The following is a 27917-nucleotide window of genomic DNA, read 5'->3' on the forward strand; positions in this document are numbered from 1 at the left end:
TGTTGACTGATAAGGATTTGATGCGTGCTGCCTCCTGAAGAAATCTCACCCAGCCGCCCACTGCATCTTTCTCAGTCCTGCCATACTATCAGCTCACTGCTACGCCCTCACACTCTATATCTCTGGCTACCAAGAACAGTGTGATGGGACACTATACAGGTCCCTTGACTGTGTCGCAACTGTCAACTATGTGATGCTTTCAAGGTGTTATAGCTGTATTGAGCCAGGGTGTATCTTCAATGCAGACAGCTTTTCACTGCCAACAAGACTTCACACAATTCAATTCAATTCAATTCAATTCAATTTTATTTATATAGCGCCAAATCACAACAAAAGTCACCTCAAGGCGCTTCATAGATACAGAGAAAAACCCAACAATCATATGACCCCCTATGAGCAAGCACTTTGGTGACAGTGGGAAGGAAAAACTCCCTTTTAACAGGAAAAAACCTCCGGCAGAACCAGGCTCAGGGAGGAGCGGGGCCATCTGCTGCGACCGGTTGGGGTGAAAGAAGGAAAACAGGATAAAGACATGCTGTGGAAGAGAGACAGAGGTTAATAACAGATATGATTCAATGCAGAGAGGTCTATTAACACATAGTGAGTGAGAAAGGTGACTGGAAAGGAAAAACTCAATGCATCATGGGAATCCCCGGCAGCCTATGTCTATTGCAGCATAACTAAAGGAGGATTCCGGGTCACCTGGTCCAGCCCTAACTATATGCTTTAGCAAAAAGGAAAGTTTTAAGCCTAATCTTGAAAGTAGAGATAGTGTCTGTCTCCCAAATCCAAACTGGAAGCTGGTTCCACAGAAGAGGGGCCTGAAAACTGAAGGCTCTCCCTCCCATTCTACTTTTAAATACTCTAGGAAGAACAAGTAGGCCTGCAGTGCGAGAGCAAAGTGGTCTAATAGGGTGATATGATACTACAAGGTCATTAAGATAAGATGGGGCCTGATTATTTAAGACCTTACTTGACACCACTTGAGAACAACAAATGTGAGGGTTCATGTGTGATTGCCGCCACAACCTCTTGTAAGATTTTTCAAGCGCTAGTATAACTCTGGTGGTGTTTGAAAATCAGTGGCTTATGTTAGTGTGTGTGTACTCACACATAAGGACACACTGCAGGCCGTGTTGAGAGATGCCAGGCTTTTGGCTAATGGTATTTAGGGAATCACCTTGTTGGTCAAAGAATGCTATTTGTAAAACTGTGTTATCATTGAGATTTTTTCATACTTTTTCTAACAAAGCCCTTAAGTTCAAAATTGTTCTTTGCTGAGGTGTCTGTTACGTGTAGACAAAAGACTGGATCATCCCTTGAATTAGGTGCCTTTTCTATGCTTGAGTGATTCATGGGTCAGTGGTAAGTGGCTTAATAAGCAAACACAAAAAAGCAATAACCTCTCAAAATGGTCAGGTACAAGCACTGGATTGAAAATGGGTGTTAAAGCAGCTAAAAAAAATGACAAGAAAGTTTGTTTCAAAATAGAAAGACAGGTTTTTTTCACCGCACTGTAGATAAACTGAGATGCTACATTTAAGTATACATATTAGTTATACAATATATTAGATGGTATATTATATGCATTAGAATAAAATGAAAGTCCATCTGTTTAATAGAATTACAGGATAACTGAATACTGTAGGAAAGATGTAGAAACTGACATAAACTTGTTAATAAACTGAAGTATTTTGCAGTGTTTTTGCAGAATAACGTTCATCGATTCAGCAATAACAATAATACAGTAGCTTTGTTGTAAAGTTTGGGGGCAGTGGGTGTTACATTCCTGAAGCGCTCTGTTTGTTGCATGTGTGGATTTGTCTTTTGAGTTATGTATGGACATCCTGCTACTTCCTTTGAATCCGATCTTTTAATGCCTATGCTGACACTAGATGGTGCTGTGTAGTGCAGCTTGAAAGAGTTTCATCCGCTACAGAGCTATGCTTGCATGGCAGCAACATGCCAGTCTGCCTTACTGTTTTTTCCCTTTGATTAAATAAAATTATATCTTTTGATGTATTCTGAGGGGGATGAGGTGGGTGAAAACTGTAAAACAATTTTGTTGAAATCCCTTCTCTTGCAAGACATTACCGCTGCAATACAGAGGCAATCACCTGGTGCTCTGAGACTGCCTACATGTCTCATCCTTGCTGTGTTGAAAGCCAGTCTGCTTCTCACAGTAAGACAAAGAACAAGGATGGCCTCCTTTTTTTACAAAAATTGCATTGCCCTTATCGCCTTTGGTTATGAAGAAAGAACATCATGCAGTGTCGTCACTTATCCTCTTTGGTATTTTTGATTTTGGCTATGATCGGGCTCCTTTTTTCTCTCTCTCTTTTTTTTTGCCTGCTCTCCCACTGCCATGCACTCTCTCTCTCTCTCTGAGAGCCTTTGAGCACCCTTTTTTTATGCTCCTTAGCAGTCAGAGGGATGGAGATAACAATTTAAATGAAGGAGGCTGGGGAAAGGAGAGGAACTGGGAATTTGTCTGATAGGCTGTTCTCAGAGGATATCTGGGGTCAATGAACTTCAAATAATCAACTTTTCTTTGCCACCACACACACACACCGTGCCCACAGTCCTTTTACTTGCTTTCTCTGTGTTTTGCTATTTCATTCTCTCTTATCCTTTTGACACCATTGTACTATGCTGCCCGACATACCGCAAAGTGCCTGTACTTTGATTGGGTGAACACAGGGGAACTGTGTCCTTCTATGTCCATTTTAACACACTTCTCCATATTGCTTCGCTTAATGTCGAAGAAACTCGGGGGGGAGAAAAAGACAGCAGTGCTTAAGAGTTGCAGTTAGTTGCTCTGCTCACTGCCTTGCTCAGTAATTATGATGCTACAAAATATTAAGATGAAGGTAACCTTATTTTCCTCCATCTCTTACTATGTTTTTACTTTAATTGCTTATGTATGCATGTCATTGATTTCTTGGACGAAATGTGGCATTTTTAGCATAAACTAATACCTACTCCAATGATATGAGAGATAATGAGAGATTTAAGAGGGTTTCAAGGTAAAAGCTGCCGCTTGACACTTCTTCAACTTTTGTAGAATGTTGAAAAAGTCCTCTCCTACCTTTTGCAGTGTCCGTGCTGATAATTGTTGGCTTAATTTGTTTCAGTTGCTGCCCTCTGATGTTTCTGCTTTCATCACAGTGTGATACAGTGCTTTTGCTGTTTGGTGCTCTTAATGTGGGGTTTGATCACAAAATATTTAGAGGATTTACTTTTCTCTGGCACAGACTTTTTTACATATTAAATGGTTTGAACTAAATCCATCGATTTATGTCAGTGCCCACGACCTTATTGTGTAGCATTTCAGACTTACTTATATGTGTAAACCAAGCAGTTAGTGAACAAAGTAAAGGTCAAGACTATTCACAGCCAGTGCCAGAAACTATCCTTGAACATCATCAGAGGTTACACTTTTATCCCACTTACATGACATATAAACCCAATACTGTATTGGTGTCAAGAACTTTTGTTTTTATGGTAAAATGAGAAGGCCTTACACTTACAATAGAAGGTGAGTAAGGTAAGTTTATGCCAACACAAACAAATGCGTGCAGTTTCATGCCAGCCTTGTAAAATTTTTCAACCTTTGTAATCGCTCCTTTCTCAGCTCCTTCACATGCTCTATATAAGAAGTGGAAAAAACTCTATTCATGATGTACTATTCAACATAGCACATCATGCTTTTAGTTATGCACTTAAAAGTTTAAGTGAATGCCTTCCATAAGCTGCGGTTTGCTCACTGTGCGAATACTCGGGTCACTGACAACTGATGCGAGGCAATGACGCCTCTCCTAATTGTTTTCTGTCAGCACCAATTTAGCCCCGCCGTAACTTCATCTGAGACATCTCTGCCCCTGCTCCTGCTTGCTGATTGCTGCCTCTCCTCAGCTACCGTTAGCGCAGCAGTACTCATCTATTGAGCCATGTAATACAGTTACATAAAGCTTAATGCAAGACGATGGGGCTTATTGTTGTCCGCCTTCTTCTGCTGACAAGCACTAGCTCATCGCTAATGGGTGTGGGGGTGTAGGTTGGGGGTGGGGTGGGTAGTCCGGAGGAAATCAGTGAAGAAGGCTCTGCTGGCCCTCGTGGCTTTGTCCTTTTGCCAGGAAACAATTTGTCGGGGAATTTGACAGCTACAGCCATCCAAAACACTGACACAGGGAATGAGTGACTGCTCGTAGGTCGCAGCCTAAAGAAAGATGGAAAGCAAAATAGATAGATCGACAGAAGGGAAGGGAGGGACATTTTAAGAGAGCTACTTGGTTTCATCCTCTCACTAACCACTGCTATGCTTCTGAGAGAGTGTCAAAAGTGAATCACATCCTCGAAACAGTAATTGGTGACTCTCCCAAGCTGTTTTGCAGCAGCAAACTTGTGTTGCTGAAAAAGGGTTTTGACAGTTTTGCTATGTGTCATGTACTGAAATGGGATCTCAGCTCGAGTAACTGGGCCTGCTTGCAACCAGTGATAAAAGTGTCACCTGCATCACATTTTCAGGTTGTGCCACCTTTGACCCTGACTGCATTCAGTGAGTGGCACAGTTGATTACTGAGCGTGGGAGGAAGTGTGACCATTAATGCATGACCTTTAAATGTACTCACTGTTTTGCCCTTTCCTGAGCTCTCACGCAGATGTATGCAGACGCAGGTCGGAATTTGGCAGCGTGCCTATGTCTTACATGCTATTTAAAGCAACATTCCAATTTAAAGAAAACATGGTCATATGAAAGAAACAGAGTTGGGGTCGGGTGGCGTTTGTGAATGTTGCATTGTTTGCTGGCTGTGGTTTAATTTAAAACTACAATCCTAATACATCTGTTAGCTGTCAGAGAAGTGACAGAGAGCAATTTCCAAATAAATGAGACTGATGACTACAGTGGATACAGAGCTCATGGAGAAATTAGCAATTTCCTGTACCCTGAACTGTACAGAGAGATCTGCGCAGGGAGTTGTCAGAACATCCTGCTATAGAGACAATTAAAGTCTGCAATAAACCGCATGTGCACTAATGCAGTATACTAGTATTATACTGAAATGAAGCAAATCATTTAGAATTGTGCTGAAGATTGTTAATTCAATTCAATTTTGCACATATGGGACCAAATCACAACAGTCATCACAGTGAAAACCCCACCAATCAGCTGACCTTCTATGAGCAAGCACTTGGTCACAGTGGGAAGAAAGCTCAGGGAGTGGTGGACATTTGCTGCGAAGACCGGAAAAAAGATAATCTGTTCCTAATGATTAAATGCAGAGTGATGAATAAAACAGAGTAAAAAGAGGTGATTGAAGGATAAACACTCAGTGCATTATGGGAGCCTTTGCTAAACAGTAGAGTTGAAACTTAACAAAGCAAAATTGTGAGTAATATGTGACTCTGCTCATGTCTTGGTAAATTAGTGCTGTGGAAATATATGTCACGGTCACTTTGTTTTTTTCCATTTTTCTTTAACAAAACTGAAAATCCCAGCCCTTCTGGAGGTGTTTTGGCAGCCCATTATTGTTCATCCCAGGAACATTTTGTTCTGTTTTTACTCAAGCATTGCCGTGTTCCCACAATTGACTGCTCACTAAGCTCTCCTTTAGCAACCGTTTCAGACAGTGGTGAGGAAATCATCTCCCCTCTTGCCAGAAGCTATTACATTGTTTTGCCTGAAATGACAACTGTTGCTAGTGGGTTATATTTGTTGTGTTCAGCTTGTAAATGAATCTAATGTTAGTTTCATGGGTTGGTTGACCCTCTCTATTTTTCATCTGCTGTTTTAAAAGGAGAACCCTGTTGAGTGGTGTTATGCACTTGATGTCTGCGGGGAAGTAGATGTGTTGCTTGTGAGCCAGACTTTTCCTTTGAAAATAACATGTAAACCCACAAAACGAAGCAGCCCTTTGCTTGTAAGAAGTGTTGATTACTACTGTATGTAGTATACAAGTTGGTTGGTTGGAAAATGGGGGTTAACAAGTTCTTTGCTCTTTCCTCTTCTTGCTTTTTCCACTGATATGTGGAGTATCGCTTTCACCATAACCCCACGCAGACTGATTCAACGTGTTCAGCAATCCGAGGCTTGACAGGCCTGCTGTGTTGTCACAGGTGCAGTTCCGCCTTGTCTCTGTGCCTCGACAAGAGCTGAAGTCGCTCTGTTTATTGTGCTAATTAGAACATCAACATAAGGAAATAGTAAGCTGCTCCTCCGGCAGCATATTAAAAACTCTACTGTTAATATATTGAATGAGCCAATACACACTTGACTGATGGCTTAGTAATTGTGGTTCAGAGTCTTACGCGGGCATGTGTCGCGTTTGGTATTTGACAATCCTTCCATTAGCTGAACTATAATAAATATCACTCTCTTAATGATCTTTTTATTCTTCTCTCTGTCTCGGTTGTCACTGCCAGGGGATGGAGGATAAACAGTATGTGGAGCAGAAAGCAGTGACATAGGTTGTGGCTGGGTTTATTAAACGTGATGGTGTAGAACTTCTCCTCTGTGCCACAGAGGATCTTATTTGGGTTTTAATTGGCTCACCAACAGGTATTTCCCTTAAGTAGCTGTTTGTGTGCTTTTGAGTGTGCGTGTGTGTGTTGAGTGGTTTTTGTGGGCCCCTGCAGGCTTTAATGATGTTTGCTGAATGAAAAGTATCTTGCAAAGCTCTTCCCAATCAAATGCTTATCAGAACATCTTCTTTACTGTAACACCGCTCTGTGAACTCACGAGCCCCTCCCTTGGTCGCAGTTTTTCCCGTCTGCTGGCATTACATAACGGGAGGGTGGAGACCTCCCTCTTGGTGTGGCCCGCTCCCTCAATGAAACCGGTTATATATTTGTTTGCTACTGATCTGAAATGTCATACAAATGTTAATTAAATGTTAATCAAACATCTTAAGCAAAGTAATGTCATCAGGATTTAAAAGTGATATATTTAGCTCATCGGTGGCCTATTCTGAGGGCATTGCTCCCCGGGCCCCCGCCCCCTTCCTTCCAAATGTGAAGCTGAGGCAAGTAAGGCTGCGTGCCGCAGAGACAATATTTCGCCCGCCTAATTAAAATGAATGTCAGTTCTCCCCCCAGTGAGAAGTGCATCAATCTCCCCCTGCGATTGGCCCAGAGTGAGTCTTACCCTGTCAGTGGCTGCCAGCAGTGCCATCCTTCTCCAGACGGATGCAGGGCCCTGGCAGCCAGAGAGGCATTGGTGATGATGTTTGCTCATCTAATGGTTTTCTTGTGAATGGCCTGCTCAGACTGGGGCTGTTTTATTTATTTATTTTTATTGATTTATTTTGGGGGGGGGGAATTTTTTTTTTTTTAAATGTAGATGAGATTCAGTCCAGACTTGATTTTCATTTAAAATAGCAGTTGCATAAAGAAGTCAGTAGCATTTCAGAGACATTTGAAGCCCAAGCAGCTGTAGAAAAGTCTAATTTAGCTTTTCCTCTCCACTGTTGCATACAGCTCATCACAACTAGGGCAGATTAGACAAATCTGAGTCTGCAGTATATCAGTGTATCAGTGCACTGGAGACGAAAAATATTACACGATTAATTTTGAGATATCATGTCGACAGGTTTGTTTTGGAAAAGGTATTTGCTTGGCGTAAACTCTCACGCGCACGCGGTGTCATTAACTTTCAGCGAGTGATTATATCAGCTTATCGTATTACGATTATCTTTTGGTGATTTGAATTTTCATGCAAAGAGGTACGAGTGATCTGATGCTTTGATGAGGGATTGATAATCATCTGAAGCACTTCATATTGTCGCTGTCAGTTAAATGTATCTGTATTATTTTAAATGAGAAAACTACTGATTATGTTTCCACTCTCCAGAATTTAATAAGGCATATGTCATGAGTTGAGTTTGTCTTATGGATGTTTTTGCACCCCCTCACTGTGAAAAAAACAAAACTCAAATGGTCCATCACTTAATGAGGCTGGTCCAAAGCGGCGGACCAGCCAAGTGATGTTAACGTCTGTAAAACTGCTAGAGCGAGGATAAAAACCTCCATCCTGAGCATTTGGTCTGTGCCTAAACTATAATTTTCCTAAAAGCCAGCAAAATATCTGCTAATGGGTTTAAGCGTTTCACTATGCTTCTTTTCAAAAAAACATTCCAGAATAAAATTGAGCGAGTCAAACGCTTAACTGTCAGAGCTATGTCTATCGGTGTGTACTGTCGAACATCAAAGCTCGAATAAAAGACATGCATGTCCACGGCAAATTGGCCTGAGCCTGAGTGACTATCATGAACACCTCCTTGAAGTTGTGCCTGTCAACAGCGAGAGCTGAAAAGGAACACAATTCCTTCCCAAGCTTGATTTGGCCTTGGTGAGCTGAGTAGAGCACAGAAGCCTGCTGGGTTCATTTGGACTACTTGTACAGATGGATGAAAATGTGAGTGGTTTAGTGCTCTTAAGTTAATGATCTCTGTGCATGTTCTCTCACTTCCTTCAGGGCTTCTCATTGTAGAGAATAAGTAGCGGGAGCTGTGGGCCGGTGCCTGTCACAGGGTCTTGGCTGAAATAATGACTCGAACAGCCCAACAGACTGCGGTAATGGTAATAACTGTCAGACTTTGTCTCTCATCAATGCTCACATCCCCCTAATTTAGGATTAATTCCTGCCATTCTCTAGAAAGCCCCGAGTCGATGAGTGTCTTGCCATTTTTCTTTGAGCTTTTCCAAAAATATGTTTCTGCATACTGCTTTATCTCGGCGTATCGCAAACTTGGCTCCTTCATATTTGGGCACATTAAGAAAACTTAAACAGGCACAACAGGAGCCAGTCTGACTTGGTGGTTGTTCCTTAAATTAACGGTGGCTTTCCCCAGCCCCTTTTTATATGTTCTTACTTTTTCTGAGTTAATAAGTTGTAGTAAATTGCACTGGTAAGTGTCTGTTCCTCCAGTTCTTCTTGTCTGCTGGGATATGCGTTTTCAGCTCTCTTTGATGTGCAAAACTCGCCTTCTGTCACCTTTATAATAATTTCCTTCTTCCTGTCTTCTCCTCGGTGTCCCCCAAAAGTTTGATGATTACTTTTCTTGCTCCGGGTTACAGACGTGAGATCTTTGTTTCCACTCTGTATTATGTTTGAGAACAGACACACTTATTTGTCTAGAAATGCTGCAGCGTTATGTTTTACACTTCTAAACAAGGTTGATGGATTCTTCCCTTAGAAAACACTTTACCAGTTGGAGCAATTATGTGTGCGGTGACATTGCTGTTATTGTTTTTGTTTTTTTTTTCCTCAGTGCAACTTTATGAAAAAGTTTGCCGCTTCTCTGGTTTTGCCTCAGGCTTTTGTTTCTATTTTTTCCCCCCTCCCCGGTGCACTATTGAAACAAGTGCAGGGTTGCTCTCTGAGTGAAAGTTAATGGCTCTTATTTTAAATGTAGCCTTTAACGCTCAAATCAACGGTGCAATCACACTTTGGGGAAATTGGCTATTGATCATTCTGCCTTGTCCGACATAGTGACCGGCACAACAGCGAACAGGTGGAAAAACAACTTTCAATTCAAATGACAAATTCTTTTGATTAATTCAAATGTTTCCTCCCCAAAACGGCGCGAGTGCAAAGAGTCATACTTTATTGCCAGTGAAATATAATGCAATTGATTTGATGTCTCTCTGCTGTCACCAGCAGGCTTTGCGATTGATTAAGTCTCACTGACACACTGTGGTGCTCAGAATAAGTCGATTCGTCTGACCCTCTCGCCAACTTTCTTCTCACCAGAGGCCCTTAACACAAATGCGTCAGCTGACTGCCTCCTACGGTGCTGTGCTCTTACCACGATACCATTAAAGCCCTTACACCTGCATGTAGATGTACCATTGATCTCGGCTGTCGTGTAATCACGGAAATGAATATTGTAGCGCTTAAGCTCCTGCCTTTTGAATTCTGATGACTGTCTCTGTAGAAGGATTACATGCATATTGTGAATTTTTCTGCCTGGCTTTGAGTGGAACTATTATCCTGTTTGTTTACTCAAACCTCAAGAGTCCCTTTGAGATCCCCTCAGTCCTATTGTTTGCCACCCCACGCTTTTGGTGCTTTATTATTTTATTTTTTTTGCAGTTCATATGTAGATCGCGCAGTCCTGAAGCATTTTAAAACCGCTGTACTGAAACCGTGACAGTGATTCACACTTTGCGTCTCAAAGAGAATTATTTCTTGGTGTGATATCTTTCGTTGCCATTGTTGTAATCGCAGAATTCTGTTTTTGTAAACCTGCCAAAAGAAGAAAAGGCAAAAAAACCCCAAACGCCTCCACTTTGACCATTAATAACTTCATATTTGTAACTTTGATGGGTGTTTAGCTCACTTCTCATTCCTTTTAGATTCCCATTCAGCTACTTGGTGCAATTTTGAACATGGGCTCAGTTTCCTATGATTGGAAGACTGAAAGTGTGATAAGCATTGAGTTTTGGACAGATAAAAGCTTCTTCTTCTTTTTTTCCAAGGCTGTAGGCGTCCCTATAGAAAAGGCCCCCTGATTGGTCTTTTGTCTCTCTCATTCTCTCAGAGCTCGGCCAGCGTTTTTGCTCCCGAATCACTCCTGCAATATATTCACTGAATAATACAAGAAGTGAGCGTTGGGTCATGTGCGAGACACTCATTTTGTTCTTTCCCTCATGTTCTGCACGGAGCACAGAGACGTTACAGACACAAAGTACGAAAAAAAAAAAAGAGACACATTAGATAAATTGCCTTGCAATTTTTACTGGCTACTCCCTGTGCCATAAAATGATCTTTCTCTAGTCTACTCATTTGAACAAAATCATCGCTTTGAAAATAGACTTGTTTGATTTAACATTTCATATAAAGCATCCTATTAATTCAACCCCCATGAAATAGAAAAACAGGCAATGCCTGAAGGGGGAATACAGTGCTATCTGTTTTATGTCTGCCATATAGTTCTGAGGTTAAAAAAATTGTTGTTAATGTCTGTGCTACTAGAGGGTAAAATTATAGTCTGAAACTGGCTCCCTTTCAAGAAGAATGGAGTATTGATCAGCAACTTTGGCCACTTGAGATATGTGAGGCTTTAAAGAGTTTCTTAGATGGAATAACATACCTTTAATGGCAGGACTGGGTACTCTCCTGCTTAATTCTCTCTAAAGTGTCACACAAGCGACAACCATAGTGTTTACACGAGTGTGAAATTGGCAGGTATCTCGGCCCAAACACGAAAACCAAACACAAAGTCCGAAGGTTGGTTTGTCAGTATAAAAGGAAGTAAACGGCAGTCGAAGAACTTAATAAACACTGCAGGTTTAGGTGTTCGTCTATTGTATATTATAAAAGCGAATATTCAAATTTGCTGTCAAGCAGGGAGCTGACATGAATTTAACCTTTACACCTTTACCACACGTAGTCCCTGCTGCAGTGCACTTTCACTTGTAGTATTCAAAATGTCAGCTCCATTAAGCTATCTGAACACTTCACTTTGGGCTTTGTTAACTGGGCAGTGAAATTACTTTGCATAATTCATAGTAAACTGACATTTTGAAGCAGCCCTCAACAGAAAAACAAAGAGTGCACTGGTTATTTTTCACAGGAATAGAACAAAATGATCTAAGTTTAAGCTTACATGACAAGGACCTCTTTTGCAAAGGTCAGTGCACCGCGGTGCTATAAGAAAAATCTCTCAAGGAGGGACACCGTGGTAGATGGCTTGGTCAACAAAAGATACTACAATAACCATGACCACACAGATCACAATTTATTTAAGAAAGCAGGGCACAGAAATGCACCAGTCTTGCTTTTCATTCACCTTAGATGGTGTTTCATCATGCCATATTGGATTTGTAGGTCTATTAATTGTGGTGGAAACTGGCAGCTAATTAAATAGCATGCAGTCATTGCTGTGACAGTCAGTTGCTTGCTTGCAGTGTCCAACTTTATAAAAACTCTAGACTGACTCGTCTATATGAGGATTTTGCACAAGCTTTCATGTTTGAGGCTTAAGGCTCTGGCCGGGTATGTATCAGAATTGGCATATTTTAATATGGTTGCTTCAATAATCAGGTTTTTTGTTGTTGTTTTTTTTGTTTTTTAAATGGCACACGTTCCCAGCCACAGCGTCTCTAGCTCCAGTGTCTCTCACTCAGCAGGTATGCAGACCAGGCCGAATGTGAAGCTTTCTCTTTCATTTAAATAGAAATGTGATATCGCACCGAAAAGTCTTCGTTCGTTCTTCTTCTGAATCTTTCGTTGATATTATGAATGAAAGTAGAATTTTATGAATGTGGGCGTTCGTTTGTTTTTATCTTTTCAGTGAAAAATGTCTGATAAAAACTATGTTTTATTTCAGTGAAATCGAGAAGGATGTCACAACACATATATACTCATCTTCTCCCACTATACATTTCATCTAAAATGTCTTAACTGATTTAGAGATGTGCCTGTCGATTACACGACATCCCTATTTTTCAGAGCACTGGGATTAATTCCTGTGTTTGCGTGCTCTACCCTAGGCGTGCTTGAAATGGATGAACTTCCAACCAGTGTTTATCTGTATCACATCCTATTCAGAGAGAAAGTGTCCACTTACTGTTAATGCCAGTGTCTAATCTGGCTACAGTCCCACTAGAGAGTCCTGTATGATTTTAAGTGGATTGAGTGACTAAAATAATTATTTATTTACAGCCAATCTGAGTTTTTGACAATATTACTGATTACACACCTGATTGGTAAGTTCAAGATTTACAAGTGATTGCAACATCCACTCTTGAGGCTAAAAGATAACTACAGCAATTGTTAGGAGTTGAATCTCAACAGAAACTGTATCCCAAATTGTATACGCCAGCTGGTTGTGGTGACTGTTATCAGGTAGCTCCTGCTGCTGCTGTTAGTTTAGTGTGTTAAACAGCAAATGCCATAACATGGATTGTGGAGCATAATGTTATTTATGCTTAAAGAAAATGGTTTTACTACAAATAGAAAGCCTGGAGAGCCTATCAAGAACATAATCAGTATGGCCCTGCATTTATTTGGGCCTTTTGCCTTTGTTAGCGAACAGGAAAGCAGGGAGAAAGGCTGGTTTGGGTTGGAGTCTGACCCAGGTTGCTACATTTCAGCCTTGCAGCACCTGCTCACCCCATCAGCCCAACTTGTGCCCATCCTGCTTTTATTTTTAAATCTGGGAAAGTTCCATAAGGCCTACAAGGCCATACGATAACATGATGTGTAATTGGGAACTCTGCTGAAAGATGGTACTGGATTGTGAATGAACATCTTGAACTCTAGTGGCAAACAGGAAACAGAAACACAATTACACAAATGCTGCTCCCATCTGGAATAGCCTCTGTGGTACTAAGTAAGATATGTTCTGTCTAGTGAATTTTTGACTTGATCTATCATGGTGAAGACTCTTTTAACCTTTTGGCTGCTCTCCTTTTATATACTGAAGTAAAAAGTGACTTTATGGAAAAGCAGTTCTGCTTTGCTCTCCTACCTTTCCAGACGATGGGACTTAACTTTTTATATAGAATGAAGAAAGAACTGAAACCATCACACTCTGAATATCATTACTTTTTTTTAGTTGACCTTTGCAAGAGTGGTTTTAGATTAGTTTGTAGATTATATGGCACAAAATTAGCTAAAATCTCCTCAACACATTGCATGGATAATTGTATTCTATTGTACCACTAACAGGTACTGTATGACATTTAGAATAAAGACACTACTTTTATGACTGATTTTCTATAGTGCCAGATTATGGTGTTACATTAAAGAACTATTCTCAGTGGAATTTGAAGCATTCAGCAAACTATTGCATGGCCGGCTTTGTCTTGGAGCAGTGTGGGGCTAGCAGGCTTGTTGTGTATTCTGTCCTGTCCTGCCTATGATTGATTACAATCGTCTGAGGCTGACCAGCTTATTAATCGATTCAGCAAAACCACTGAGTCTCTCTGTGGATGATTTAAAGCAGAATGTTTTTTTACTTTTCCTGGGACGGCTGAAGTAGAGCCTCAGCGGCACTGATTGTAAATCATGTTCAAACACAGCAAAGCTGCTTCCAAACCGTGTGTGCGATGTGGGATTTAGAGAATGCTCAGTGCTAACGACAAGCACCACCATGCCACACAGTTTTAAGGCCTCTTGCAGTTCATTTTTGTGATTAGAGATAAGGATTTACAAGTTGGCAAATTAAATTATGTTTTTGTTCTTTGGTTGTACTTGGAGACTGTTAATGCTCTGCTTTATAAATTAAATAACGTTATCAATTGATCACAGTTAAACACTGTAAAAGATTGTAATTATTCAGTTGGATGAAAGAGAAAAGACTACATTCAGTTTAGTTTTTACAACAGTTTAATCGCTGGTTTCTTTTTGCGAGATCATCATATCAATGTCTGAATTCCCTATTCTTCTGTCGTTTTCCATCACACAGCTATCTGCTACCTCTACATCCCGCGCTGCTTTCTTGCATAGCCTTCGTTGGGGGATTTGGTGTCCCTTCCAGGAGCCAGCTGAGTGGAAGGGGGAAGAGATACAGCTTGTATTGCAAGGAGGTGCAAAGCCAAACCCTCATGGAGCCATGGTCTATAGCACAGAGGTGTCTGCCAAAGCTCAGAGCCCTGCACCAATCTCAGCTCCAGGCACAGCTCAGGTAATACAATGGCACAGAAGAATGCTTTTGTCGAAAGACTAAAATGTGAAGAATCCACTGAAAGGTGTTTAGACGAGGTTTTTCAGCAGCCTTCAATACTCACAACACTGCTTCCCTGAATTCAAAAGCTTTCACATCATCTACATTCGCACTTGGGTTTCATGCTAGGCCCCCGTACAGTACCGTTCAAGGTCAGGTTCTATCATCCCTGAAGGCTCTGCTCTGAAATTCTGCATGATATTTTATAGCATGGATGTAGGCAGCTGTCTGCAAGTGACATTGTTTTGGTGACGGTATCAAAAATTTCAAAGGGTGCCCAAGTCGTCCTAATATGACTTAACTTTTCACACCTTGCAGAGGATTGCAACACTGCTTGGGTGTTTGGAAATAACTGCATGTCACTATCACGTCTTCTTTCTTCTGTCAGCTTTTTCATTCGTTTCCCTGCAGAATCTGAACTCTTCATTCTGTTTTTTGTTTTTGTTTTTTTGTTTTTTTTTGTTGAAATGTCTGAAACTTCCTTCTCTCAAGGAGGTCTCAGAAGCAAAGGATATGATCAAATTTTGGCTGTCATCCAGCCTGGAAAGGAAGGCATCCAGCCCAAAGCCATCCCTGAGGATAAAACAGGAAGACGTGCCTCGCCAGAGAAGATCACCTTCATCACCTTCACAGGGTAAATATCATTATGTAATTCATAATAGCTTTTTAAGCACACATTAATTGGAAAGCTCATACAAAGACTTTTCCTCCACAAAAAGACATAAAAGGCTATTCACTGCTTACATCTATAATTTTTTTAAAATGGAAAGAGTGTAGTCTGATTTCTGTGCATGCGTGTGTTTTTAGGTTGGGTGCACTTCAATAGTGCAACGACACCTGTTTGCAATCAGCCAAACTTTGAAGCAACAGGCATCGAACTAGCCTGTCTTGTGCACATGTTATCTCAATAGAGCCACCTGCTCTCTACGTGATCAATATACTTTATGATTGGAGTCTGGGGGGAATAAAGGATACACCTAAAGGGATAGGTGAAGACGTTGGCTGTCCATTAGGGCCTCTTTGATATTAAACCTGCATTACTTTGCAAAATCATCTTACATCTGCTCTCAGAGCGGAAATTCCATGTCCCTTGATTTTTGTTTTGTTTGTTTGTTTAGTTTTTTTTACTAATTGATCTTAGTCTAGCCCCTCACCCAGGACCAGTTTGTTTTGGGAGGCCCTACAAGGAATACATTGCCCCAGACTACGTAGCTCATAAGATCATGTGGACACACAAAGCCCTTCACAAAAATAAGGTGGCAGTTCACGGACTGGGAAATGAAATTTAATAAATATAGTGACTCAAAATAACTGCTCAAATAAGTGCCCAGAGGCGTTTCAGGATGATTGCTTCTACAAGAATATTGCATATTACCAAAATATTGTTGGTGGTTTGTAATATTGTTAAAGCTGCTGAATGTGGTGAAACTGTTTAATGTTTAAACTGGAATTATTCTTTAATATTTTGCAGTAAGACACATTTCACAGTTCAAGAACAAGCTCCACAGCTATCAAGTGAAAACATATGACTGATGATTGATTTTAATGAAAGCCTGTGTGTAGACAGTGCACACTGTCTTTGTGCTTTTTCAGCAACTCAACTTCTGCAGACATTCAAAAAGTAGATGTGATGGATATCGGGGTAAAGAATATCAAAGTGGTGCTAAAAAACATATTCATGATTCATAATAAGCAATAAGTAACGGTAAGATACTCTTACTGTGGGACTCTCTTTGTTGAGGTTTTTGTGGTAAAGCTTTGAAAAACATTTTTCCAGAAATAACATATCAGCCATGCATATTGGCTCTTCTTTGCTTTCCGTAAGCATTACGATGAAGAGTGTAAAATTAAGTCTGAACCGTGCTCCTTATTTGTCACATTGGTAGGGGGTTATCAGTGGATGCTGTTGGATTTCTCCAGCAGAAGCTTCTTCTTCTTTTTCTTTTTCTTAAATCTTTCCCAATTAAGCACGGATGTTCCACGATACTCTAAAAATAACTGCTGAACCCTGAGCTTTGGAGGCCTCCCACTGAAACAAAGTTCTGATTAAATATTCCACATCCTGCACGCAGCCAAAGATAAATGATGTGCCACTGCCTGCATCTCTTATTGAAACACAAACTGCTGATTTGCTCTGTGTCTGCCAGTGAATTGATTAAAAAAGTGTAGTAAACACTGCATACAGCCACTCAATCCCGGTGACAGCAGAAAAAACTTGAGTGGACCCAGGCTGTATGCTCGATGATTTACCTTCCTAATGATGCTGTTAACTTTTGAGACAAGAATGCGGTTGATCAGGGGTCTACTTCATCGGTGTGTAGAGAAAGCTTCTGGCAGTGCGCATTGTCAGTAATGACATTTTAATCAGTGTTCACGCGTCTTCAGAGGGTTGCCCAAGAAGCTTGAATGATTTGGGCTGGTGTTCAGAGGAGAATGAGACCATGAATCACTGCCATTCTTTGATTTAGGCAACTTGATCATCCTCAACTTTGTTTTTTTTCCAAGACTGCATTTGCATGGATTTAAACATATGCCAGAAAGGATGCTTTAAACTGGAGATAGCTAATTTAAATGCACCCTCCATCTGAAATTCGCTGTTATTGATGCATTCATGCCAGAAAGAACCTGATCTCAGAAGGATTCTTTAACTCATACGGTACATGCTGACTTTGCATTACAATGTTGGAAATTCTGAAGTCTGTACGCTTTTATTAATCTATAATTTAGTCGCTTAATTCCTTGTCGTTTACGTGACCATCATGCATCGCACCCTGTTGATACTGATGAGCTAAGAAGATGATCAGGGAGCATATCTGGCTTCTTAAATTAATTTTAATGGACCGTCGTCCTTACGTAGCTGTTTAACTTTACTGCTCGTAAAGGTGTCTGAATTCACCAGCCGCACATGTGGTAGTTCACTCATCTGTCGAGAAGGCCTCTGAGGGATCACAAATAAATGGCTAATTGCACATTAGTCCAGCTAATGAGGTGATACACACTCTCCGTGGGCTCGAGAAGTAAAAACAGTGAGAAAGCCCTAAAAACAAAATGGCTGCCAGAGGGGGTGGGGGTGGGGGGACATGCCAGAGCACATTTGTGAAACAGAGCCAGCCAGTGCAGCACCATGTCCACTCTGTGTGCACGTAGTCCGAACAGATGGGAGCTACACTAAGACACCCCAGGCAAACCGAAGCAATTTCCAAAAGGCCAGTCAAGCCCAGCACAGAGAGCAAGACAGCGTGAGGGAGAGGGAGGACAAAGGGATGCTAGAGAACCTTTCATTTCAGTATTACCATGGCTACGAACCAAAATCTCAGGAAGCATTGTCAGACTTTAAAGTCAGTGTGAAATTTAAATCCAACTCACCTCCTTATCTGTGTGAAATTGGATAGATTTGTTAGGTCTGTAAATAGTTAGGTATTCCAGTGCTCTGCGCGGTTATATACTCCACTGTGCACTGCACTGAGTAAACATTATCACAGTGTATTTTTTTACACCTCAAGATGTCAGCTCACCGCAAATCCAATCATCAGGAAAGCAATTACAAAGGTGGCATTTTGCAGTCAACTTCTATTCCCTCTCACAAGCTAATATTCCACTGAACGTCTAACCAAACTATAAAATGAACTGTGCTACCAGGTGCAGAAAGCATGTGGAAGATATTACAATGTTGTTAATTAACCTTGTTAAACAATGAACTGGAGCTGTTAGCACATTTCCAGATGAATAATGAAGACTTCAGCATGAATACGTCGCAGAAGTGGAAGGCTTTTACAGATGTGTACGTTTCCAGGTTGAATGCCTTTATCTTCTTTGTTGTGCGTTTGTTTTTCTTTTTTCTAGGTCGGAAACGCATTCCACCAGCTTCTCCTCCAGAATCTCCTCAAGGCCCCGGGGTAAGACACCTTCTCACCTATTGAATTTTACAGGTGACCTATAATACTGGCCAGCCAAGAAAGCTTCTCTCTAAAGTTCCAAGTTAATACTTAAAACAAGTAAACCCTTTTTAAAGCTGTCTTTTATACTCATACTTATTTCAAAAGGAACCTGTGTCAGTAGGTCCACACAGACTCTTTTACACAAACAATTAGTCAAAAGGTCAGTCCATTACCTGCTCCAGTCATCTGTCATTTATTTACCTGCACTAATGTTTGCAGGAACTTTGCTCTGTCTCAACTCTTTACTGAGAAAAACATGTCACCCTTTAGCTGTTAACTGTACAAATTCCTCCAGTGGGAACATTTCAATTCTTTGGAAGCAGTCCTCTTGAAATTATATATTTAGAATAGCTTTAGCAGGGTCATGTGGGTTCTATGATAAAACTGGAATTTTTCATGTTGTATTCTATTATGGTGCACTGTTGAATGCTTGGAAATATTACAGCAGCAGAGGGGAGGGCACACAGGCTGTGTGGTTTACACAAACAATGGGGTTTTCTTCCTGTGACCCTGGCAATGAAACTTTTGTGTTTTATTCTGCTGTTACCTGAGTGAAGCAAGAAAAAAGCAAACGCAGTGTCCGCACTTTTTGAAAGGAACTGTTATGAATGCATTTTGGTTGAAAGCTGACCTGGATAGATTCCCGCCTGGATCAGAAAGCTCCTCTAGCTGCCCCTTGTACATGGACACAGCTCCCCTTACATGCTCTTTAGACAGGGATCATTAATTTTGAGATACCCACACTTAGGTTTTGTCTGGTTTGTCGACAGAGATTGCAGGTCAGGTCTATAAATTTAAAAAGAAAAAAAAAAGTCAAGAAAAATTCATTATCTGACCCAGATCTCTCAACAACAGTGGAACTGGGAGACATAATTAAAGAAAGGCACGGGGCCTCTCGCAAACACCCCCCTCTCAATTCCCATCCTGTCACCGAGTGACACTTTGTTTGTAGTCGCACTCACAGCACCCTTCATTAATGTGTAACGTATAAATACAGTGGCAGCGTTGACTTCTTTTCTCTAAGAAGAACATCACAACATGGCTTAGGTGTGCAAAGTGACGTCTGGACAAACAAAAAAATTTCTAGAGAAATGTCCTTTGGACACACAAGGCCAAATGGAGATGTAGTGCACAGTGCCACATTTGGTGAAAACTAAAATTGTCATGCTAACTGTCAAGCTTGGTGGCAGAGGGGTGATGATTTGGGCAGTCCAGAGAGCTGTGCATAAACAAATACCTCCAAACCTCAATGAAAAGAAGTTCATAATAATGTGAGAGAGTCATACATAGAACGATTGCTTCAAAATAGAACAGAAAGTAACAGGACACTTAACTCAAAAATTTGAAGATGTAGAGAGTGCCCAGTCAGAATGGTACCAATCACTAGTGAATATGGTTTGTTAAAGGGTAAAATGTAAGCCATCCTCAGCATGAAAACAGCAAATGCAAAGACGAGGTGAGGTTCAAACATCAATGAACAAAGAGGACTTATATATAAATATTAAATAATGCTAAAAAATGATAGAGTTATACTTTATGTCCTCAAGAACAATTAAAAATGTTAATATGCTGGAGAAAAATTAATAATAAATGTAATTATAAGCAGCGATCAATACAATGTTATTGATTAAACTGTGTTATTATGACAAATGTAGTTTAGCTTAGAGCTCAAATGAATACGTTTTACCCTTTAATAAGCATTAAGAAGTATACTCAATCGTGAGTGCCGGCATTCTGTTTGTAGCATCATCCCTCAGCCTAAGTGAGAAGTGTCAGTGGAGACTGGGAGTTGTGATGGATGGTGCTCTCTCTCAGGATGAGGCCAGTGACACAGAGCGGAGGAGGAGGAGGAGAGACATCAGCTCTGTTTCAGTGTTGGCTCTCTGGGCCAAAATGAGTCTGTATTGTCGACTCATTTTAAATTGAACCAGCTGGGAGCTGTGAGATCATCGCAGCCTTGAACTCTAGAAATCGACCCTCATTTTGATTAAACAGCAAGGGCGGTGGAAACCTACAGAGGGCAGCTCCCAGAGGTTGGGAAGAGACAATTCTGGTCATACTGGGCAGTTCTTTGGGGATGACATTAAAAGATGGTTGTGCTTAAATTAATCTACCATTTTATATAGAGCTCACGAGTCTTATCAAATCAAATTCCCAAAACATTCGGCCCCGAATTATTCTGAAAAAATAAAAATACAAAATTTGCTGACATTTCTGCATATTTCCACTGCAAATTAGGACGCTCTCATATCCTATTTTTCAAGGATTAAGGGTTAAAGTTCAACTGCATTTTCCCAAAAGGAGCAATTAACTTTGCTTCAGAGGAGGAACGCAAATCATAAGGCAGAAAAACACAGCCCAATTTTAATAAGCTGCTGATGTAAATTTTGGAGAAAAACAATCTGTGACCACAAGTGGCCATTACAGCACACTGAATTAATGGACAACCCTCATTCTAGGTTTAAAAGATGATTTTTCATTTTTAAATGCCTTTCAATGAGTTAAAACAAAAACACTCCAAAAACAACAAGAGCAACAGCAAACATATGTCTTTAGGCTAGACAGAATACCTAAATGCAGAACTGTGAAAACAGGTAGGGTGCAGAAACAAAGAATCATCTATTTACAAGCTTAATAAGAATTCAGATTGTTTACCGAGTGTCTTTATAACAGAGGAAACCAAGAGAGCCAGGGGGAAAGGTTCAAAGTGGCAGCTTGTGGATTGACCAGAGGAGACGAGTTTAGTGAAGCCAGGAAGATTAATCTGTGGAACCAGGAGATCAGTGCAGCTCCAGAGCAGAGGTGGATAAGTGGCTGGAGTTTGGCAGCAACTGGAAATTTTTGTCTGTGGACAAAAATGAAAGTGGGTAAGAAGTTTAGCAAACAGATCGGTGCACAGGAATGGCTTGACCTTGAATAACTGGGTAGAGGAGTCTAGGATCTGGTGATGTGGTGAAATGAGAACTGAGACAGTGTTTACGGTGTTATTTAAGTGACCTCCTGGCTAGGAGGTAGTCAAAAGTAGAGGGTATAACAGTTTGACAAAGCTAACTAGAGGCTTAAGTGTCAGATATTTTGAGATGTATTTTTTAAATATTATTCTGATATTTTATTATATCACGCCACATAAATGAGCCTCACTCCTGATTATGTAGATAGGCAATTATTTGCCACCATATCAACCATCATTGTGGGTTTTTTTTGGTTCTTTCACTTCTGAGTGGTCAAAAAGCATAAACCAAGGCAGCTTTAAGTAAACGGTAAATATTTAGCACATTCACATACACTCCTCGGCGAATAATGGTGAAAGGCAGCAGTCATTAGTGCCTTAGATGCTCAGTAGATATCTGGTGGGCATCCAGGATCTTTCTGAAAAAAGAAGAAACAGGAAACGGCGTGTGAATCAGTGCCACTGCTGTTGGCAGCCACCCTACATTTCATCAAAACTCTGTTAGCTGTTGCAAAATTCACAAATACAGTCTATCATTCTCCCTGTCTGTTTTCCTCACTTTCTTTTAAACATGTATGGAAAAAAGTGCTTGTCCAGTCTTATGATGATATTTTTCCCTGTTCAACAAAATTTTCCTTTTCTCTTCAACATGGCTGTCAGGTGCTGATTAATCAGTGGCATCCTTCTCTGAGATGGCTCTGTAAACAAGCTGCATGCTTTAGCTCTGTGCGCCGGCATTGTGGGATCTGACAACTTTCTCTTGCTTGCATAAATTATTGATCTTTGATGCTCTCTCTTTGCCGCGGTGCAGAATGCTAAAGATCCTGTGGTATTTATAGCCAGCATTTGGAAGAGCAGCTGAGTTTGTTTGCCTCTGTTGATGATTTCTCTCATCAGGCTGCGGCCGTGTTTCAGGGTCGCGCTTGTGTTCTGTTGACCCAGGTGGTCTTGTAGTCTGGGGGCCAAAGGTGAGACCGTGTTTCAGTTTGTTGCTGGCAGTGGGCTTGTTCGACAGCAGGCACTTGCTCATTCGGACCTAACTTTTGCAGCCCTCCTTTGCAAAGTGTTGTTTGTGTCTCGTTCTTATATCAATTAAAACAATACTCAGGGTTTCGCTGCTACATTTTATTGTATGACTTTTGAAAATCTAATTATTATTGTGTACTTGAAACTCAATTTCATGCTTTGATGGAACTCACAAGTATACAGCTACTTTGTAGGTATGCCTGAACTTCAAATTGAACATCAGAAAGGGGAAGAAAGGTGATTTAATAATAATAATAATAATAATAATAATAATAAGCACTTTCAAACAAAGTGCTGTACAACTATTTGAAACTAAAGAGATAAATAAAATAATAAAAGCGATACATAGCAATACAAGTAAAAAACAGTAAAAATTTAAAAACTAAAAGCCATAGAATTAAGACATGTAAGATAGGGTGAACAAATGTGTCTTCAACTTAGTTTTAAAAAACCTCCACAGAGCATGCCTGCCTAATATCTTGAGGGAGGTTGTTCCACAGAAACGAAAAGAAAAAGCACGCTCTCCGATTGTCTTTTTTCTGGCTCTAGGAACCTTTAGAAGGCCAGAGTTCTGAGATCGTAGACCGTAGATTGTAAAGGTGTAAAAGGTCGGAGAGGTATGAAGGTGCCAATCCGTTTAAAGCCTTGTCAGTGAGCAGCAGGACCTTGACATCTGCTCGAACCTGACAAGGTAGCCAATGAAGAGATCTCAGTACAGGGGTAATGTGCTCAAATTTCCCAGTTCTTGTTAAAATGCGAGCAGCTGCATTTTGCACCATCTGTAGACCTCTAAAACGTTTCTTTGGTAGCCCAGAAAGAAGAGCATTACAATAATCAATACGTGAAGACACAAATGCATGGACAAGAACCTCTGCAGTGTCGCTTGACAAAACTTGTCTGATTCTGGCTATGTTCCTCAAATGATAAACGCCAGTCTTTGTTATCTCTTTTACATGAGACTCGAAGGAGAGCACCATGTCGAACCACACGCCCAAGTTTTTTACCTTGTCCCTGCAATTTATGACACTATCATCAATTTTCAAGATGAAATTTTGGGACAATTGCTGAAATTTTTGTGGCTCAAAATAAACCATTCGTAACAAACAAGGTATACAAACGAGCATCTCTGAATGCATAACACATCGCACCTTGAAACAGACAGGCTAAATCAACAGAAAACTCCACTGGGTGCCGCTCCTGTCAGTTTAGAACTCTTAAGTTTGCACAAACTCACCAAATTTGGACGATAGAAGACTGGAAAAACTGGTTTGAGGAGTCTGAATTTCTGCTGCAACATTCAGGTGATCTGGCATGAAAACATGAAAGTGGAGGATATTTTCTTAGTTTAGTGCAAAAGCAGCATTCTTTAAACACCACAACCTACCTGTGGTGGACATCCTTTTATTCGTGCAGCCAACCAATCTGTAGTAACTGTGTGATGCTATTGTGTCAGTATGGACCAAACTCTCCGAGGAATTGTTTCCAGCACCTTGTTGAACCTGTGCCATGAAGAACCTGGTACTAGGAAGATGTATCTAATGCAGTGTCCGGTGATTGTACAGTACTGATTCAAGCTTAACTTGTTTTCTAATACATTACAATTGATGTTGTACACTATATACAATATGCAGGTTATAGCTTACTACTTTTTCTTCATGTGTACTTCATTATTCAGCATAAGTCTTTATTTCTTTTTTGAAATAATCTTTAAGTTTAAATCTCAGATAATTGTGTTATTGCACATGTATGTCACACATATGGCATGACGATGTGGAAAATCTGACTGGAAAATATAGAGTTGCATTTAGGGGATGGCACATTATTTGGAGCTCCTTATAGACGGAGCCTGAAGATTTTCCTGCTTTGAGGCTTTGAATTTGTGGGACTGGCAAGAACTGTAGCAAATACTGCGTGGGATCAGTATTTGTTAACAGTTAATATTATCTTGGAGAAGTGTGTCATGTTTGGTCTAGTTAAAACAGCAGAAGACGTGTTTTTAAGCCAACTAATATATATATAAAATCCTGCTTTGGTGGTATTGAGCTGAAGCCCCAAGAATGACAGCCAGTAAGAGAGCATAAGTCTGTACAAACCAAATGCTCGTGGCACCAGAATGCTTAAAATAAATATAATCCATAACAACATTAAAATTCTGCACACTGTGCCTTTCCAGACAAGATAAGTGTAGTATACAGATTGACTGTTAAAGGGGCAGTTCACCCAAAAATCGAATTCACATATGTTTTTCCTCTGTGGCCTGTAATGCTGTTTCATGCCTTCATCTAGTTTTTTTGTTTGAGCTACCCAGAGCTCAGAATCTCTTTTGGATTTAAAAAACTCAACTCAGCAACAATGTCTTTTTTCCAGAAATCATGACCCAGTTACTCCAGAAAATCCACAAACCTTTTATTTAGCAACTATTTTCATTCTCCAGTCAGAATCTTGCAAACAAAAGAAGCACTCAGATAGCTGAGGGACTCCATTAAGGGTTTCTTCTTGTACATGTCATGAGCATGTCATGGCTACATGGGTTTTTGTTTTTTCTTGTGTCATGTACACAACCCCCATCCGTTTTCCTTTTATCCAATTCAGGGTCACAGGGGGACCCTGGCAGTCGTAGGGTGAGATGTGACAGCCTGTCTATGATGGGGCCCAACACACACACACACACACACACACAGATAATATCGAATCACCAGTTAGCTGGTACCTGGAGAGAGCCCTGCCTGGGTGAACATGCAAGCTCCACGCAGCCTGTGAATTCGAACCCACGACTTCCTCGCTGTGAGGGAGCAGTTCTAAACTCGGCACTGTCCTCCCACCCACACCCATTTTTTTTTTATTTCACACCAAAATAATTTACTGTAGATGGATGGAAGATAAGTGAATGTAATTATGAGGTGTTCTGTCCATTTGAGCTCTAAATGAGACTGAATTTTGTATATATTTGGCAGCTATTTTTCTAATCATATTTAACATTCTTAACACAGTCTTAACAAGCTGGCAGTTTACCTCATTCTCTGATTTCCATGCTCTCTGCACGCCAGTTTATTTTACTATTTTTACTTGTTCAGCCTAGATAAAAATAGCAAAGATTGTTGGCACAAAGCTGGACCACAAGTTTAGACCCATATGTATACAGTCCCAGTATTGATCCTAAATATAATAGCCCAAAATATAATAGTCCTCAAACTGTTATGATGATCTACCCAACATAACAACACAGATACAATTAAATTCCCACACATTACGTTTAAGTTATTTCTGCTGTAACAGAGGAATATTTTAGGAATATTTTCACAATTTTGGTATTACTACTTATATATACAGTTGTATTTAATTCAGTGGTTGTCACTATATACTATAACTTGTGTTTCTCTACTGTTACACATTAGAGATCACTTGTCTCCCAGCCACATACATTCTTACTGAACTATAAGTACTAATGTTCACATTGTGACTTGCTTAGATGGTTATATGTGTGGTGCATCAGTAATATTTTAAACCTTCAGCTTTCTTGACTTCTCTGCCTGTTGTTCTCAAGATTTCATCCCAGTAATCCCTGCAACATTTTCACTGGATCTCATTCGAAATCCTCCTCCCTTTAAAGCGACGCCTGACTATTATTTCCTTCCTGTGAGTCACATGGTGAGCTTGATCCCACATCAAGGCCTCTCTCTCTGTCTTTCTCTCTCCTTTATGTGCGCGTTCTGACACTAAGAGAGCGGGCAGATAAACATTCATGAAGCTTCTTGAAGGAATGATGCTGGTTTAGCATATACAGTGGATACGTGCAAAGTTAGGTCCTTACTATAATGGAAATATAATCGTGACAAATGGTCGAAGAGCACACAACAAATTTGAGCTCAACAGTCTGCAGGCTAACAAACAGTTATAGTGTCAAAATATCTCCTTGTGTCACCGGTACACACTTTCTTTCTTTTCCTGCCAGTCCTGCAGTGACTACCATTTTCCCTGCTTCCCGTCTTATTGGACCTTCTCCACCCACTTTACACACATGCTAATTCTGCCAGTAAACCTGCCACTACTGATAAAGGCTCAGTTTTTCTCCTTGTGAGTCTGTTGGAGTTTCTTTTGTCATTGTGTGCCAACTGCTACCCGTATCTATTCCCACCTGAATTCCACCTGAATCTGCCTACCCGTACTTACTGTATCTTGCATTGTTCGTCATTAAATTACTTGACTTTTTCCTTCCTGCCAGGCACATTGATTTGTAAGAGCAGAATTGGAGATTCTGTGTGTGTGAGGGAGGACAGAATCGTGAGCATCACAGATGATTTGAATATGCTGTAGGAATTATATAACTGCATTTGAGCAGGCACTAAGGAGGCTAAAGCTCAATATGAGTAAAGATGAGGTTTTGGTAGCTTATTCACCCTGTACAGTACCCCTTGCCCTAACTGTCAAAATAAAAGCTTCGACAATAGACTGTAGTGTTATACTACGAGACAGAGATGTAAACAGACCAAACAGTGTTTGTTGTGTTATATTAAAATTAACCATTCACTGATCTGATCTCAAATATATATGCAGGCGAAGCCTTTATAACAGAGTCATTTTGGAATTAAAGGTTATTGCAAAATAGAAAGTAGCTCCATATAACGATGGCTGTGTCAGCTTCCTGATTATTGCTGTTTCTAGGGTGTCCTATTTATTCTATTGTCATGAATAATTATAATTATTTGCATGAATAATAAATAAAATGTTTAAATGATTTAAACCATTAAACATGAACATACATAGCTGGTGCTCATTGTAGCTTCCAAGCACAATCCCGTACTCAGAAATCTAATAAACCTGATACGGGGTGTGTGGATTTAGTGTTGTCTAATCCCACTCCATGGGGGATTAAGAAAACTAATATTGTAACAAAAGCAATTTTCATAATAGACACGCTGCAAATCTGAGGATCTGTCGCATCTCAAGAATTTGGCTGTCCATCCTTCCACAGTGCCAGTCCACACTTCTATTATAACTCGGTTTCCTCACGCAAAGCAGACTGAAGCAGCACTCTGAATTTGTTTCGTGCTCAGATCTTTCGTCAGCAGCACGTATTTCCACAAGACACATATGTACGCATTCACACATACTCACGTGCAGGTCCCATGAAGCTAGAAATGACACACTTGGCTGTCAGGACAGACAGGCTGAGGTTAGAACATTGGCAGCCGCAGTTATGCCACGTCTAATTGCCTCTCTCCGTGTATTCTCCTGTTGTATGTGCGTGTGTGTGAGAGATTCTCTCACGCAGAGTCGTCTGCGTAGTGTCTTTCACGCCTTCTGTGTGCAGACGTGATGACTCAATGTGAG

The 27917-nt window shown here is 40.5% G+C and overlaps 1 protein-coding gene and 1 long non-coding RNA gene across 6 annotated transcripts in view; one reads left to right on the plus strand and one right to left on the minus strand.

The window, feature by feature from the left end:
• The window catches only part of nphp4 (nephronophthisis 4), a 172050-nt gene that overhangs the window by 70393 nt on the left and 73740 nt on the right, over positions 1 to 27917 (plus strand). For 4 of the 5 annotated variants that reach the window (XM_040048010.1, XM_040048009.1, XM_040048013.1 and 1 more), the window contains 3 exons: positions 14415 to 14633; positions 15165 to 15306; positions 18516 to 18568. In XM_040048010.1, coding sequence (XP_039903944.1) covers positions 14415 to 14633; positions 15165 to 15306; positions 18516 to 18568 — 414 coding nt within the window. The remainder of the gene's footprint in view (positions 1 to 14414; positions 14634 to 15164; positions 15307 to 18515; positions 18569 to 27917) is intronic. The other variant, XM_040048011.1, reaches the window with a different exon arrangement.
• On the minus strand, positions 21354 to 27811 carry LOC120743970. The gene is made up of 4 exons (XR_005698282.1): positions 27702 to 27811; positions 23821 to 23892; positions 21896 to 21979; positions 21354 to 21455 (listed from the first exon to the last, which is right to left on the minus strand). It is a non-coding gene; the product is annotated as an uncharacterized LOC120743970 (long non-coding RNA).

The sequence above is a fragment of the Simochromis diagramma genome, unplaced genomic scaffold (genome assembly GCF_900408965.1).
Source record: "Simochromis diagramma unplaced genomic scaffold, fSimDia1.1 OVJJ01000387.1, whole genome shotgun sequence".
Taxonomy (NCBI): domain Eukaryota; kingdom Metazoa; phylum Chordata; class Actinopteri; order Cichliformes; family Cichlidae; genus Simochromis; species Simochromis diagramma.